Raw genomic sequence first — 17128 nt, forward strand, 5'->3', positions numbered from 1 at the left:
TGCTCCATCGTCATCACTCCAGCAATCACTTACCAAATCAAGATGAACAACGAGCAAGAAAAGGCACAGGTCGCTCCCGATGACCTGGACTCGTATCTCGATGGCAAGTACAGTCTTCTTTTAGCTGCCCAGTTCAAGCTTTCTTATAAGAGTCGGGCAAAAGCATGCCAACACACATTGCACCAAAGCAATGGACAATCATATCATACCCCATCAAGAAGCTGTAGCCATTATATGCTGCATTATCACTCATCCTCCTTCTTTTCTTAGATGTCCTCGATGACTTTTCCGTACCTCCTCATGCCAAATCAACTCAACCGCTAGAATTGCCTGAAGCTCCTGATGACGGTGTTCTGGACGACGACTTTGCTGATCAGCTGGCAAAGGGAATGGAAGCCCTCATGGCCGATATGGAAGACAAACCTGCTGACTTTGATCGACAGATGGAACAATTACGAGAGCACTTCCATGCTCAAAACTTGGACGGCGGTGCAAGCACTAGCACTAGTAAAGGTATATTACCCATGCCACCATTCGCTACTGCTTCATCGTCTTCAGCTGCTGCTTCTGCTGCTGGTGCTGGAAGCTTACAGGACAAGATTGCCGAAACGATGAATAAGCTAAAGAATAGCTCAAATGCTGTTGGCGTACGTTTATTTGATTGTATTTGTACCCCACTCAATATCCAACTCGCATACTCTTCTATCTTTAGTCAGAAGTACAAGCAGGGCTAGATACAGACATGATGCAACAAATGATGAAACAAATGGAAGGGCTCATGGACTCTGGTGACTTGAACACTATGCTAGAAGGCATGATGGAATCTCTACTATCAAAAGATGTCTTATATGAACCAATGAAGGACTTGGCTGCTAAATATCCAGCTTGGTTGGCCGAGAACAAAAGCAACCTCTCAGAAGAGGATTACGCTCGATACACAAAGCAGTTATCATTCGTAGAGCAGATTCTTGCGGTATATGATGATCCTACGCCATCCCCTGAAAACTCGAAGCGAGTTGTGGATCTTATGCAAGGGGTGAGTATACGTACAACTGACTACTTGGTTTTGTGTGTGCATGACGAGCAAGTCATCGTACAGAACTATTACCTACCAACAAGACAAACTGTGGAAATCTAATATGTCAAATCTCTAATAGATGCAAGAATGTGGTAATCCACCAGCAGAGATTCTCAAAGAATTAGCGCCTGGTCTGGAGTTAGGTCCTGATGGGGTCCCAAAGCTGCCTGATATAAATGATAAGGAGTGTATTTTAATGTGATTTCCCTTGCTTTAGTAATAAATCATTGATTGCAAAATATAGTAGATGGTTCCTTGTTATATAACTCCAATGTACAAGTCTCGTATAAGTTCCATTGTTCAATGACAAAGGAGTAAAAACACACAATATATAAAGGTATTGATACAAAATGGATTATATGTCGGGCTTCTAGTTGAGTCGATTCCTAGTCCAGGGCATCACGTTCTCCTTCTTACCCTTGTGAGATGATACAAGCAGATAGGTCAGCGCGAGGTGGTCGATCTTAACTAGTTGGGATACTTGAAAGGAAGGGTTTGCATTCCACGACTAGCAGGATGGGATAATGGAAGCCTCGACCTAAAGCCGATGAGCGTGTGAATGTTTATATGTGTTTGGAGATTTGTGCCAAATGTTCGATGACAACATCAGGGGATTAGAAGTCGGAAAGAGTGGGAACCGATGGATGCTACTTTACAGATGAAGTAAATCCCGTTCCCACCTTGGCCACACCCTCCCTCTCATCCTCAAATTCAAAATTAAACAGTTAAGTGTGCGCACGTGTTTTTGACAATAAACTGAAGATTTCAGCTCGAATCTGCTGTCTGAGAACAAGTCTTACGTGACCTCGATCTATACAGGTATCTCATGAGTACTCATTCTCTACCGGCTTAGCCTTCATTGTTCGTTGAAGCGCAATTCAAACACGTTCCTCATACTTTGATATTTGCAGGCCAGTATCGCGAATTGTGGCTACGTCTTTGATAGATACGGCGTGTGCTCAAGGCACAACAAATATCTAGTTCCTGGCTAGTTCCAACAAATGATCGGGAACTCGTTATCAGCTCGCATTTGCTTCCAGCACCGAACAAGCAAATGAACTCACGGAGGCGAGACCAAGCGTACTTTCTATCAAACTTTCGATCCGTCGGAACTAGGCTCAACACTACACCTGCTATAGTCATGGATGAAGCACCTGAAGACGATGGAATATTTGCGATTGAACCAAAGCTGGATTGTCCACACATTGATGCAACCGTTCCCCCTGCTTTGAGCTTCAATATTGACGGTATGTACTGCATCTTGCGAGCTCTGCCTCCCATGAATGCTATTGATGCTTGTGAAGTGTCTGATATTTGAAGATTTTGTGATGTCATCAAACTCTTTACCTCATTTTACACTTCCGTCTACCTAGTTGAAGCTCCATGCGCAAGTCCTGCATGTGGAGATCCAAGTGAGAACTGGCTGTGTCTCACATGCTATGACGTCCATTGCTCGAGATATGTTAGGGGACACGCTGCTATACATTTTGAATCAACACAGCATCCAATTGCATTATCATACTCGGATCTATCTATACACTGCTACTTGTGTGAAACGTATATCGACCATCCACTATTGAGGCCGATAAAGGTATGCAAAAGATTTAGATGCACGTGAATATCAGTACTCATTCAAAAATTCATGCCTAGTTGGCCGTCCATGCTCGCAAGTTTCCAGAAGATGCAGGTCCCTCATCATCATCAGGAGGGGGAGGCTCATCGAGTAGTGGCGGCGGTAGTAGCAGCAGTGGTGGTGGAAGCGGTAGCGGAGGAGGAGGCTCGAAAACCAAAGGGAGCAGTGATTTTGTAAACAGATGAGATACAGCTATTACACGGCTGTTTGTACCGCATTATATAAAAACAAATCTAGTATTATGAAGATCTATTGTCCAAATGGGTTTGTGTTGCATAACAAGAGCTTTAGTTTGGCTTGGCTTTTATGTCAGCGTCTATAGCTACATGTGCTGCAACTGCTAGACTTCTATCCTCTTCAAGCTCATTACCGCTGCTTTCAGTCACACTGTCAGAGATTGGGTCAAAGTGGTCGTCAAGCTCTCCAAACAGGTCTTTTAGGAGACCACCTAGCCGATCAACTTCTCTAGCCACGGCCCTCATCGCTAAAGCCCAACTGTAGAATCTAGTTGGACAAAATTTGTTGGAAAACGGTTGGAGACGCATATGCTTAAATTATCTTCATACCGAATGAATTCTCGAGTTCGCCGCGACTCATATGTTTGCGGTCCAGGACTACTGGCACTGACAGTACCAATGAATCTATTAAACAGTACCTGTCTTGCCTTGCTGGCGTTTGGCAATACGGGTGGAAGTTTCGTCTTGGCGTACATACTGCTCGAGTAAATGTACAGAAGCAACCTTTCGAGGGCAAAAAAATGAGGAATGTGACCTAAAGTTATGGTCTCGTGAGAGCAATCACTTTTACCTGATACTGCTCTGCAAATCGTGTCGTGCACTTGAGATCTCCATAGTTGCAGCCCTCATAGCGGAAAACTGCGTAGAGCCTACAGCTGTTCGAGCACTCACGAGCCTATCAACAATCATCTGGCAGCAGTCAATGATGGCAGCGTACTTTTCACTTTGAAATCGACCTAGCAAATCAGCACCGTCAGCTCGGAGTGTCCGTGACCCGCCAGATTGCAGAGTGAGCATACATACCCTCCAATCTTGGCTCTACTCTAGCAAATGCCTGTAATTGTGCTAGCTGGGAAAATTTCCCTGGTAGTGCTGCTTGATTCTTGGCAATCGATGCCATCATCTCACTTTTAAGACCTTCCTCGTCGTCTGTTTTGACTCGTCGAGGTAGAATTAAATACGTCAAGGATACGAGGTCGACATAGTAACTGTCAATGTTTCCAATGATTTGAGAGATCCGGTCACGTAGAATTCTTCTCGCTAAATTTGGATAGATGGTAACCCTGACGCGAAGAGTTTCGATGTCAGTGGAGTTCATGGTAAGAGAACACTCGCAGAAAAGAAGTGTGAGCTCGATCGACGTGGTGAAACTTACGCAAATAGCACCACAAATGTAACTCCCATAGCAGTTGCGGCTAATTGCTTGTATAGTCTTACGTACGGAGGATCATATGGAACACCTGACGAATATTAAAATTCATGGATGAGACCCGTTGCAATATTCATTTTATACTTGAAATGATGAACTTGCATACCATATGGCCCAAGGAACCGATACAAGTACGAAACACAGAGAGACTATGCGTTCAAACGAGCTGTCAGATAGTTTCATAGCTGATTTAAGTGAACCCTTCTTACCCCGCTATAACTGAGCAACGTCAAAAATCCAACCGCTTTACCCAAAGTGGTGTTCTGCAGTGAATAGATGACCGGAATGGCCAGCAAAGCAGCAAAGAAAACCAGGCCATCTAGAATGGATTGTTGAAGTGTTGGACGAATTGGTCGGAAACACAGGTAACGGTTACTTACAAGGATTGTAAACATTGTCGCTTCCATCCCGCCAAACTGTGAAGGAAATGAACGCCCAAAGAGCGCCTATGCAGGTTCCTGTAAGATTGACGAGGAAAGACATGTACTACAGAGCGATGATGCGGAGTCAGTCAAAGAAACCGATCTGGTAACATCGCGCAAGTGCTCACTGTTTGGCCTAGAGATGGACTGATAGCAACCAGCAGCGAGATAACAGCGCCAGATAGACCCCAGGTAACAAAGAAAGTCTTTTGGCTACCAGTTGATGTTAAGTTGTTGTCAGTTGCGAGCAGCTGCGGTAATGCATTTCATGGTTTGCAGAGGTGTATGATTTACTCACGTGAATAGTACTATAGAAACAACCGTCACGGCGGTAGCTCCCTTCAATCCATATATAGATGGGGCGCTCTGCACCAACTTGAGGAAATCCACAACACGTACACGAAACGTTTTAGGAGGAGCGGGCTTGGGCTTCCTATAAGTTACGAATAACTCATCGGGCGTATAACTTTGCAGAGGAACACCTTCTTCATTTACAGGTTTTACTGGTGACTCTGGTCGCGTCGTGGCGGCAGCTGGTTTCGGCTTGAGATGAAGCCCCTCAATCAAAAAGTTGGGGAGGTAGTGCCACACTCTAAAATGTAGTTTCTTTTTACGATCCTTGTGCAGGAATTTACCAATGGCTTTTGTTTCTTCGACGATGGCTTGTAGTGAGAATAAAAAGAAATTGACTTCGAGTAGAGACTCCCATGATTGAGGTCGAACTGGCTCGTTTGATGTTCCTTCGATGCCTAGCTCAAAGAGGTCATACATGACCTACGGAAATAGGTGAGTTTCAGTTCTACAAGCGTGGGTTTACAACAAACCACCCACCTGGAATTGCTTCTCCTCAAACTTGGTATAGCTCCTATCCAGCATCTCAATAATGGCATCGGCTTCTGTAAGAGGATGGGCTTCCTCGCCAGCCTCTAAAGATTGAACACTAAATAAACTGCCTCGACGTCTCTTATGCGCAGAAGACATCCTCCTTTGAAAAGCAGTCTGATGTCCATAACCCAGCAGAGCATCTCTAGCATCTGTTAAAACTACGGATATACTATTGGATATAGTCGTCAACGAGTCTCGCAGCGGGAGTGCAAAACTCGATCGGTATCGTTCCACATTCGGTATCGTGTCTAGACCAGATACCATAGCTGCGTCGATGGAGGAGAAGTGTTGGCTGATTGTTCTTAAATGGGTTTGAAGGGTGCGATAGTCATCGATGTTCAATTCGGAGAAAAACACTTCAGCGTCAGCTTCAGCCTAGTTGTGAAAAATGTTTGTGAATTGCATTGAAGCACTCACGTTCAAGTTAGTAAATCTTACGACTTTCTCTGCCATTTGATTTATAGTGCTTTTAAGTGCTAAAACTGCGGCCCGACGTCCATTTTCTTCAGGTTTGACCTCCAATAAATACCTTGTTTAGAAGGGAAATATGTAAGATTCGGAAGATATAAATACCGAAAACATTAATGGGCTTACGACTTGGTAATCAGGTCAATCAATGCCGCTGAAGTCGTCAAGCTGGTCGATATCAACTCTTTCAAATCAACCTCAGCGAATTCTGGAAACACGAGAATGTTTACAGCCCAATTGATCGCGACTCCCACAGCGAAAATGGCCATAGTATGCAGCAATTGTGTCTGATTGTTGGTATCAAATTCTCCAGTTGTAGAGAAAGTGTAGCTGACACCTTGAAAAGTCATCAGGGAAGCGACCAGCCTGTCCAAATACGTGTGTTAGCATCGGCATTGGTAGAGTCTGCCATTGCTTTCAACTTACGTGACTCCAAACAATCTTGGATTTAGGGCACGTGCAAAACTGAAAATATAAAGCATTACAAACATCAGAGCTCCATATCCAAACACCGACCCTCCTGCGACACTGGCTATGAAACTCCAGCAAGCGGCACCAACTCCAATGCCCAGCATCATTTGTATGGCACCATCAAAGAAAGCGCCAATTGTTATGGCAGGTGATAATGCCACGACAGGCAAGAATAGGTTTCCATATACTGTTTTGAATGCAGATGATTAGTAAACGTTAAGTGCGTATGTGTGGGCACTACACACCAGCTGTTCTGAGAGCTGTACCCGTCACATTTGAGCAAACGATGACCGACGCACTATAAAGATCACAAAATCGGCGTTAGATCATGTCAGATCATATCTTTAAAACCTTTTGAACCAGGGTATCAAGTTCAAAACTGTATAAGGTTTATCCTTCAAAAATTCTCAGACTCACATCACAAAGCTCAGGACGCCTACGCAAGGAAACCGGAATAGTGAGCTATCGGAGCACTTCAGATTCACTGCGATGCATACCTTTGAATAAGTTTTGAAACTGTCTGGAGATGAGAATGTGCCAAACTTTGCCGCCAATCGACAATGAGTTGTCAACCATTGTTTTCGAGGGATGTCCTAGTTCGAATATCGACTTGTTGTACCAATGATCATCGGCTAGACACCCTGTCTTCAGGATTTAAGCTCTTGATGGTGAGGAATAGGACTTAAGACTGTATCGCAGCCGGATGACAATGGCAAAGCGCACTACACAACGTTCGTGACTTGCGATACCGCTTGCCTACCTAGAAAGATATCATTGCCACTTAACGCGTGCTCCTGAAGCTGCATCCATTACTGATCGCCGCCAATGTCAAATCGCTTGAATGTCAAATGCTTGGCTTCTTTAATGCTTTCCTGTTCGAAAGCCACAGATCCACGAGAGTCATGATACTGCAAATGTTTAGACACATTGATATAATTCTATTTTATTAACGCAATTGGTGATTGCCCTGCCAATAGAAACATCGCCCAACTTCTTTTTGTTTTTGATCGTGCTAAGGACGCAAATGACTAGCCCAACCACAGGTGCCAGCAATTCCACAATAGATGCCGATGCATATGGTATATTTGGTAGATTTCGCAAACTGCCAGAGTTTGCAAGTATTCAAGACGAGGAATTGTTGGATGTCGTGTCATCTCCTCAGCCTAAAGCTGAGAGAGCAAGGCAACGAATTATAGCTCGACTATTCACAAAACTAGATGTCGATTCACCGCAGCAGCTACTGGATACACGCAAGAATGAACGTGTAAGTCGCCAAACATTAAACGCTTGGACTTTGGTGATCATGAAGCCAAGAGGGATCTCGTTGCAAAGAGTACTGAGAAGTTAAAAATCTGTATCTTTGAATTAGAGGTTGGAAGTTAAAGGCAATCTACCTGAAGGCGAGAAGAGAAACCGTGAACTAGTCTTCAATGGTGTCTTTGCCAAAATCGTTGATCGAGAGCTTCAAAAACAACAATATGGACGGAGGAGATCAGCATCAGATCTAGTCAATTCTAAAGTGGATTTTTTGGAGACAATGTCATTCTTGCTCAGTAAGATTAGTGGTGACGCGCCTCGCACCAATACTGCGACAACAAAGACTTTGACTAGATCTGCTAGTACACCTATTCAACGGGTACGTGCAGCATTACAAAATTATCGGATTTGGCAATGATTTCGTTTCTAACGTTTTGCCAACCAATTGCTCAGCCTGCAGAAGAAACTTCAGTGTAAGCTCTTGTACAAAACATCCGCTACGCGCTTTTTTGTCCATTGACAATTCATTTGAATGTAGAAAGCCAAATGTGCCATCATCAGCCGGGTCTACTCGAGCTTCTGTTGTCCCATCGCCATCATCGTCAAAACCACCATCTCGTAAACCCTCAGCAACGAAGGTCGACTTGCCAGCCACAGCCGCAAAACCACCAACGACACCTGTAGCCACTGTAAAACGAACGCCATCCGTTACCGCTATACCAACAGCCACAAGTCCTACTCGAAAAGAAGATTTGGATGCCAAAGTCAAGATGTTAGAGCAAGAGGTATACGTATTCTCTCTCATCATAGTCTTGTTTTGGTCGCTGATGCTTTTTTCACGTTAGTTGTTGGACTTACGGCACTCTCACGACACACTGAACGCCTCATACACATCACTACGCAGCTTGTACGATACAGCAGTAAACACAGATGCCACAACCCCACAAACGCTAGATCATCGTAGATCCATGCTTCTCAAATCCCAAATAGCACAGCTACAACGACAAGTAGTGTCATATCGAGACTCTGTGCTTGGAAGAGATACATTCATGGCGGATGCTGGTCAAGAACTACGACACGTCAAGGATACTTTAAAATCGATACTCAATGAACCTGATCATCCAGCTTCAAAAACTAAATCAGCAAGCAACATTAATAACAGTAGTAACGATTCACGTCAGCAGCTACTGAAGGGTGCTATACAAGCACTAGATACATTGCAAAAGCAGACCGGTCGACAAGTTAAAGATCGGCTAGACTTGCAACAGCCTGCACCGGCAGCTCTGGAATTCATGTCAGAGTTCATACATCCTGATAGGAGAAGGGATGTAAAGCCTGTGTCCTTGCTAGATGCTTGTTCTGGTAAGTTGCAATCATTGACACGATGTTAAATGGGTTGTCTTAGCCGTCTTTTCGTTTTAGGTCAAATTTCACATATTAATCTACGGCATGTTGGCCGCCTTGAATCTCAGCTACATCGTCTTTTTCATGGTAAAAGAACCAGACCGTTCTCATGCATAATCGCAGTAACTGTGGCGAAACGTCTTTGTTCTACAATTTAGATTTGAAGAGTATCGAGATAAGTCTCTCCACATCCTTTGCACCCAATGTAGCTCCAAGTCTCAAGGTATGCAAAAAAAGAGATTGATCATGCTGTCTACATAGACTCACCAATCTGGTTAGGAACATGTACAAACTACTCTGGAAGGAACAGAAAAAAGTCTGATATCGGCCATGAACTCTCTTTTAAGTGTTTCTGTGTTGATACCCATGGCTCCGTTGCCAGCGATAGATCAAGGTGTGTAAGCAGTGGATGCCGACCCAACTACATATCTCCCTCTCATCGTGTTTTTTTGCAACCACGTCAATGCTAATCCTTGGTTACATAGTGGTCAGAACAGGATTCCCTACCATCCCTACCATCGATGAAACGATGGCTAAGCTGCCTACTTTGAATGCAAATCAGTCGTAAGAAAACTCTAATGTTATTGACTGGAAATCTCTTCGCAGAACCTGAAATTCCATCCATATGCTAGGGCAAGAGTCAATGAAGTCATGACATCACTCTTGACTGCTGTAGAATCATACAAGAGATTGCACGATGAGGAGAAGGTTGCGATGGAATCTGAGTTGCAGTATCATCGTAGTGTTTATGACAGCTATGTGAGTTGCCACATCACCGAGTGTCATGTTGGTTTTGGCTCAAATTACTATTTTTGTTGTTAGACTACAGGTGTTGGTCAAGCAGTTAGTAAGCTCGATAGCAGCAAACAGGATTTGATCAAAGAAATGAAGGGTACGAGAACTGCATAGTGTGTCTGTGTATTTTTATCATGAGCTGGCTCAAAAAAACTCAAACTGGTTGTCTACCAATGCACCTTAGAGGTTCTGATACCCATAACAAGGCTACAAACTCACATGGTTTCATTGCTTGATGGGTTTACAAAGGAAGCTATAGTGTCGTTTCTTGAAGATGCTGAAAAGGGCTTATCTGAAGTGACTAGTAAAGTCAAGGCCATGACGAACGAGTTTGGAATCTGACCATGTTATATAGATTACTTCTTTTGCATTGTGGGTTACTGTGGAATAGACAGATCATTGGATCTCTTGCATCTTCCGCATATGGCACATCAAGAATTATGGGTTTGATGTTAGATGAGAGAATACTTGTGCTCATTCTGGCTGATTACCCTTGATTTTGTTGGTTCGCCTGACCCGTTGACTTTATAGCAAGATTCTTCTTCGCACTTGATTTCTTTCTAGTTTCTCGTTTCCAATCGCTCAGAATATAGATGAAGCCTAAAGGTATGTGCTGGCAACAAATCTTCACGTTTTTGGGGGGCACTGAGAATTTATCCGAATGATCTCTAGACGTTATGATACCCATAAGAAGACCGCAAGTTCATCTTGTTTGATTGCTTGATAGGTTTACAAAGCAAGATATATTTTATTTCTTTGGGGAAAATTGTTTGATTGCTTGATAGGTTTACAAAGCAAGATATATTTTATTTCTTTGGGGAAAAGGGCTTGTCCGAGGTCCGACTAAAGTCAAACGAATCGATGAACGAGCTCGCAACATGACCCATGATGCGATTGCTGCTTACCTTTTTTGCATAGGCTCGTCACGTTCAAGTAAAAAGACATTCGCCCTTGTCGATCTTTCGCAACAAATGTCCTTCAAGAATTGATGTTCTGTTGGTTGAGACAAAGCCGAAGCGTATCTTGACTGAGTATGTCTTTTTTCGCCTGATCAATTGCCTTGATACTTCACGGAAATTTCGCAACACAACGACACGGAACGAATGCATTGGAAGAAGCATGAGTCGAGATAAATATGTTATTTGCCATTTGCATTATACAGGGGCAACAGCACTACTATTCACAGTTTCGTAACCACACCGACTCGCACCATCTGATCAAATGCAGTAAATACACACAGCCCCTTCTTATCAGGACTCCAATCAAATGCATTTACAGGTTGTTCAGCGACTTTGGAATGATTCAGTGCTTCAATTGTGCCGGCAACACCCACATTATACTTGTCCTCTTTATCTTTTTTGGATCGTTGATTTGGATATCCATACTTCCATAAATGAAGGCTGCCACCACCACCTGATGTTACAAACACGTCTCGATCTTGTGGTAGGTGTTTTACAGTCCATATTGTTGAATCGTCCGACAACTAGAATGGATGTTGTGGTTAGAGCTTCAGTGCCGAACAAAAAAAACCGACGGAAAGACCGCAGTATTGCATCTCGAGCGACGCGAACTCACAGCTACAACGAACAAAGAATGCTGAAAGCACGTACCTTTTCAGAAACACTAGCAAATCCTTCCGTAGGATGCTGAGTCCTCAAATCATACACATGGAAGGCAGCTTCAAGACCCGACACCACCATCTTGTTCATCTTGACATCTTTTCGATCGAATTCTATACTGACAACTCCATTCTTGACATTGGTTTCCCATAGCGTTGTCATTGTTCTCAGGTCAAATAGTTTGACATCACCGTTTTCATAACCTGCAGCTACTACACGTTCGTCATCGTTATAAGAGTTGCCTAGAAAGGAGGTTGAAAATTAGCTCTTGGTGCAAAAAACGCCAATGTGATTTGGTGATAATGATGTACCGAATGCAACAGTCCAAACATCTCGAGTGGCATCCCCTTTAGCTGGAGCCATAGTAGCTACTGGTTTATCCTTCTGTCTCACATCCCATATTTTTACAGCACCTGCATAAGCGTATTGGTGTGAGAATTGGGAAACACAACAAAGATTGTGATTAACAATAAACATAAGTTTACCATCACGACTAGCAGTAACAATCTCTGGCGGCCCACTATTAACACTAGATCCACCACCACACCCATCAATACAATTAACCAGCTCATCATGTGCCTTGACAGCATAAACCGGCAGATCAGTATGTTCAAGATCATAACAACACATTCGTCCACCGTAATCTCCAATAGCAATATGCCGTTGATTTAACGAAGAAGCACCAAATGTAGCGCATTTTAAGGCAGTTGGTTTCTCTGCCTAATCGTCGTTGAATGTGTTAAGAAATGCAACTTGACACTTTTCACAAATGTCACTGATTTACTTCATGAGTGAGTTTAATCTGGCCCTGATCAATTTCCATGACTTGGAGACAGCCCGTTCCACGCGAATGCTGGCCGAGAACGACAAATCTGGCTGACATTGGCACCCATTTTACATCGTATGCAGTGTAATTTAGGGATTTCGAGACATGCGAAATAATCTGGAAATGGAAGGAAGCAATGTCAGTTTAGTGGTAGATCTGTTACATTTCATGATAATGGAAGCTGGATTTGCCTGCGGTTTATCTAGCGTCATCCTGTCGTTTTCTTGTGTTTAATCGAATTGTTGAGAGGAGCTTGGATTCTTGGATTTTACGAGCATTTGAAATTCACAGGAAAATTTAGGAATCTGAGGCTTTAAATATATAGTCTAAGATCTAAAGCCAAAAGCACTTGTTCACGAGTTATTCTGGCGATGGCACAATTTAGTGCGTGCTGTGCACCACTATGTATTATCTATATTTGGCCTACGTACTGGTACAATCTTACAAAACTATTATTAAGAGCTATGATCAAGACTATCATGCAGAGTTCAAAATTTCCAGGCGCACAAAGACTTTGACAACGCATCCAGGTCAGCCTGGTGTGCTTTCAGCCATCCATTTTCATTGATGGTGAGCGAGTAGAGACTTTGAGAAGCAGCAACCCAAGCTTTAGCTCCAACTGCATCACCAAGCACATGATAGCTAAATTTGGTGCGAACAATTGTCACTACACCACTACACACCTTCCACGGCATGCTTTGGAATCCCAATGTTCTTACCATGTGGCAATATCCATAAGGTCAGAAGCGAAATGTGGCTCCAACCTGAAGGGAGTTTTCAAGATGGTGACTTGGTGTGCTCCCTTCAACCAAAACCCCAAAGGCTCGTTTGTGACAATCAATGGAGGTCTGGGCCGTTTCTCATCATTTGAGACAGGATGTCCTTCAGTCCAGGCATCATGTAAGCGGACTAGAGTATGAATAAGTGATGATTAAATCAAGTCAAGGTTCAGAAATCAACTATCTCGTACTCTCAACAATAAGCAAGATGCAAATGTTGAAATATTTGATGACGTGATCACTCTGATAAATCTCCTCTTACCAAGCAGTATTCCTAGTATCTGAGTGCGAAATTAACAATCCTTGTACGTGGCAGACCTCCTATCAACAGTAGTGCGTTGTGAAAACGCGACAAACAAAAACCGAACTTCCAAACTCAAGAACGACAAAGTACCTGGGTGATATAGAGTAATAACAGTATCCTATCCGATCAAATCTTCAATAGTAGCTACGAGTGGATATGGACACTCTGGTATAGTACCTTGCTTGGTTTTCTACAGAAACCAGAAACGCAAGCAACACTCGTTTTCGTGATGAGAGACATGAATACGAAGATGAAGTTCAGTACGAAATAGATGAACTTGTCACGTAAAAAGTAAAAAAATATTTATTTGGCCTTGGAAACGCGTATATCTGAACATTGGTGTTGTCGTCTCGTGCTGCGGCACGAACACGACGTGTTGAAAACTCGGACAGGAAGGGAGATCTCGATGGAAAATACGTATGGATTTGATTTTCACATCATTCTATAGGAGGTCTGATACAATGACTACTCTTTTTGGTTGGATTCGTTTGTCTTCGTGTACCATATCGGTCCACTAGTTCCTGCCGATACGGTGCCGGTTTCATCAGCATACGCAGTCCAGTATGCAACCAGAGACTTGAGTGTAGCAGGCTCTTTCAGAGCTAGATCATTCAACTCGGCTGGATCTGACTCAAGATTGTACAGTTCCCATGTTGGATCAGCGTCACGTTGTGGAATCAGAATTGCCTTCCAGTCTCCCTTTCTAATCGCCTATAAACAGAATTGTAGGTACAATGCTTGTCGGTTCCTGAAATCGAAAGCTCACCTGCATTCCAAAGAGCTCCCAACCATGCGTAGATTCCTTGTCGTGAACTCTCGGAGCATTTCCAGTGAGATAAGGTACGAGGGACTTTCCTCGTGGTTCGTAGACTTGACGACCACGGAAGACTTTTCCAGGATGAGGTACACCTGCCAGATCCAGTATGGTTGGAAGTAAATCCATACACGTAGAAAACTCGTGACTAATGGTTGGCTGCTTGAAGAGAGTCGGGTAATGTATGATACAGGGTACTCGTATACCACCTTCAGTGACCCAAGCCTACATAGGTGAACAAATTAGGGCTTGCAATGTCACATCCCAACCCAACATCTATTCGTCTCACTCACTTTAAACATTCTAGAGGGCTTTTGTAGAGGAAAATGTAAATATCTGAGACTCTTCTGCAAAAGGGAAAAGTATTACGAGGACTTACTGCTGTAGCTGCCTGCGCCCACCTAGGTCCATAACTAAAAATTTCAAATTCAGTGTCTGTTTGCTTCTTAAATTAGAGACCTAATACGACATACGCGTGATACTATTTGGAGACAAATTAGTGTCTAATCAATGTTTGAATTTAACACCCAAAACGAACATACCGAATTCTTTTGACCAATGTTGTCGTAAGACTGGTCGTAGTAGCTTCGAATGACTTTGCCAACATCCAAACCCTTTGGAAGTTCGTTAGTAAAAACGAAAAAAGTCACAGAAACTCCCATCGATGGCTCACCATTGTAGCAAATGCTTCCATAGTCACACCCTCGGCACCATTGTCAGACTGGAACAAGATGAAGGTATTGTCGAGTTCGCCCGTCTCTCGAAGGTAGTCAACAAGACGACCAACATTTTGATCGACAATATCCTATAAGTATTGTACAGTGTTGACGTGAAACCACGTGAGCAGATGTCACGCCAAACACACGTACCACCATAGCAGCATACGTCTCCATAATCCTAGCCGATATCTTGCGTTGCTCATCAGTCAACTCATCCCACGGCTTCGTACCAAGCAAGTTAACAATCGGATGAGCGACAACATCCTTTGGCACCAATCCCAATTTCTTGAGTCTCTCAAGCCGTTCAGCACGAATTACATCTGGACCGGCATCATACCGACCCTTGTATTTGGCAATTACTTCAGCGGGGGCTTGAATCGGCCAGTGTGGTGCTGTGTATGTCATGAATGACAAGAAGGGGCGAGAATCGCCTGATTCTTTTTGTTGTTTCCAAAATTCCAGCATCTTGTCGGTGAAGGTGGTAGTGGAATAAAAGTTTTCTGGCAAGTCCGCCAAGTCTATAAACTTGTCGTCTTCCATGTAGATCTGATGAGGGACTGCACCTTCTGGCCTTGCTTTCTGCTCGAATTGGGGCTCATAGGCGTCTACACGTTGGTTGAAAGGAGGTAAGTTAGCTATGTGCGATATACTGTCGTTGCTTTTTCCTCAAGATGCTCAAATCTTACAGTGGTTGCCGGCACCAGGTAGTACTAGATGTGATGTCGAAGAAAGAAACTTAGCTTTGGTTGCAAACTATGAACAACATTTCAAGGCTCCATACGTGTGAAGACTTTTTCAAATCCCCGGGCAAAAGGACTTGTATCCTATATATGGAGCATCAGTAGGTGTCCAGCTAAGGTACAGTCATTCGAAGAACTTCTCACCTTGGTCAATCCCAGATGCCATTTTCCTGACAATGCGGTGAAGTATCCATGGTCTTGCAAGATTTCTGGCAGTGCAGCCACTTGGAAGTTCAAATAACCTTCATATCCTGCTTTCTGTTACGAGATTCGGCATCAGAGTGGTGACATTCACGGATTGCGTGTTTTTTCAGAGACATACGCCAGCAAAGGGAGCGCCATTACGCTCAAGGAATTCTCGCATTTGTCCTAATTCAATGCACGGTCAGTGACGTCTGTGGCAATAAACACTGAGATACAGCTTACCTAGTCCGGCAATGTGGTTGTCTGTACCCGAGAATATCATACTATCAAAGTCGCACCCAGTCAATACGAGCACAAGGGCACAGGTAGATCAGTAATACGAACCTTCTCGTCGGTGAACAAGTTGAAGCAGTGTGATACCCAGTCAGACGAATGCCATCGTTGGCAAGCTTGTCTAGGTTTGGCGTATCGATCTCTCCTGTTAAGTCAAAAACAGAATGTCAATGATATGGGTTTGTTAGAAAACGGGCGACATAGGGCCTACCACCAAAGCTAGTCAGATCGCTGAATCCCATATCATCAACAATGATGACGAGAAAATTGGGTTGTCCTTTAGTCATTTTGTAGATACGTGAAAAGGCCTTGAAAGAGGTGTCTGTGTAGGTTCTGACACTGTAAATATCTTGGGAAGTTCAAATATGGCAGAAAGAGTTCGCGATCGAAACTTATGTTATTTCGTCACGCAACGACTGTCGTGATTTACTGGCTTTGAAACCACACTCTAATTTGAGGAGGTAACCGCATCGAAAAAGTCATTAGGATTACATGTTTAAACGAAATCTTCGGTACTGTAGAAGCGTTTGGATGTCGTTGGTGCGCCCTTGACACTTGGGATGAAACGCTTGGCTTTGTGCGTTGTAAGGTTTCGTTCATGCGGACCACATAGACCGTGTAGTCGACTTTACCGTGGACTAGATCTCATATTTGGCAATCTAGCTATCCACAATTTCCGTGTAAGGCTGTGAGTTGAACCCAAACGTTTGAATTCCTTCTACAAGACGATGTTGTAATGTCTACGTTGTTCCATCCAAAGCCTTACCAAAGAAGGGTATGCAGTCCAATGGAAGGTTGAAAAATCCTCATATGCAGCAGATGAGTCAGGTTCAAAAGTGTATGAGAACTTGTGTCAAACTGTAACAACAACGTTAGAAGCCCAAAATCCAACATGAACCAGCAACTTATCAAAGAGAGGAATGGACAATTCTGGAAATAACAAGTCCATTTGCAGTCTTTTGAGTACGATATGAGAGTTCCTCCTGCCGAT

General features: G+C 43.5%; 4 protein-coding genes across 4 annotated transcripts; 2 read left to right on the forward strand and 2 right to left on the reverse strand.

Annotated features, from left to right (window-relative positions):
- Nucleotides 1-42: 42 nt before the first annotated feature.
- On the forward strand, nt 43-1280 carry SmJEL517_g05722 (uncharacterized protein; the record flags this gene model as incomplete). The annotated part of the gene is made up of 4 exons (XM_031171648.1): nt 43-151; nt 271-647; nt 713-1036; nt 1158-1280. The coding sequence occupies 4 exons, from the start codon at nt 43-45 to the stop codon at nt 1278-1280; spliced, it is 933 nt and encodes a 310-aa protein (XP_031022377.1).
- Nucleotides 1281-2998: 1718 nt separating this feature from the next.
- SmJEL517_g05723 (uncharacterized protein) lies at nt 2999-6979 on the reverse strand (the record flags this gene model as incomplete). The annotated part of the gene is made up of 17 exons (XM_031171649.1): nt 2999-3215; nt 3278-3451; nt 3519-3684; nt 3752-4011; nt 4104-4188; nt 4264-4306; nt 4367-4476; nt 4538-4643; nt 4708-4792; nt 4878-5353; nt 5411-5839; nt 5903-5993; nt 6059-6298; nt 6359-6590; nt 6649-6701; nt 6821-6839; nt 6901-6979. 17 exons carry the CDS (start codon nt 6977-6979, stop codon nt 2999-3001), a joined length of 2865 nt encoding a protein of 954 aa, XP_031022376.1.
- A 448-nt stretch (nt 6980-7427) lies between these two features.
- SmJEL517_g05724 (uncharacterized protein) lies at nt 7428-10201 on the forward strand (the record flags this gene model as incomplete). The annotated part of the gene is made up of 12 exons (XM_031171650.1): nt 7428-7667; nt 7773-8039; nt 8114-8133; nt 8199-8445; nt 8506-9022; nt 9083-9151; nt 9223-9287; nt 9344-9458; nt 9550-9628; nt 9697-9823; nt 9887-9956; nt 10044-10201. The coding sequence occupies 12 exons, from the start codon at nt 7428-7430 to the stop codon at nt 10199-10201; spliced, it is 1974 nt and encodes a 657-aa protein (XP_031022379.1).
- An 838-nt stretch (nt 10202-11039) lies between these two features.
- SmJEL517_g05725 (uncharacterized protein) lies at nt 11040-16424 on the reverse strand (the record flags this gene model as incomplete). Its single annotated transcript, XM_031171651.1, has 22 exons — nt 11040-11342; nt 11470-11720; nt 11790-11891; nt 11964-12198; nt 12263-12421; nt 12907-12946; nt 13024-13213; nt 13903-14098; nt 14154-14426; nt 14495-14512; nt 14581-14614; nt 14675-14682; nt 14744-14815; nt 14875-15006; nt 15071-15525; nt 15607-15630; nt 15702-15744; nt 15805-15918; nt 15983-16029; nt 16087-16127; nt 16189-16282; nt 16349-16424. The coding sequence occupies 22 exons, from the start codon at nt 16422-16424 to the stop codon at nt 11040-11042; spliced, it is 2907 nt and encodes a 968-aa protein (XP_031022378.1).
- Between the last annotated feature and the right edge of the window lie 704 nt (nt 16425-17128).

This window comes from Synchytrium microbalum (assembly GCF_006535985.1).
Source record: "Synchytrium microbalum strain JEL517 chromosome Unknown SmJEL517_scf0056, whole genome shotgun sequence".
Classification (NCBI taxonomy): domain Eukaryota; kingdom Fungi; phylum Chytridiomycota; class Chytridiomycetes; order Synchytriales; family Synchytriaceae; genus Synchytrium; species Synchytrium microbalum.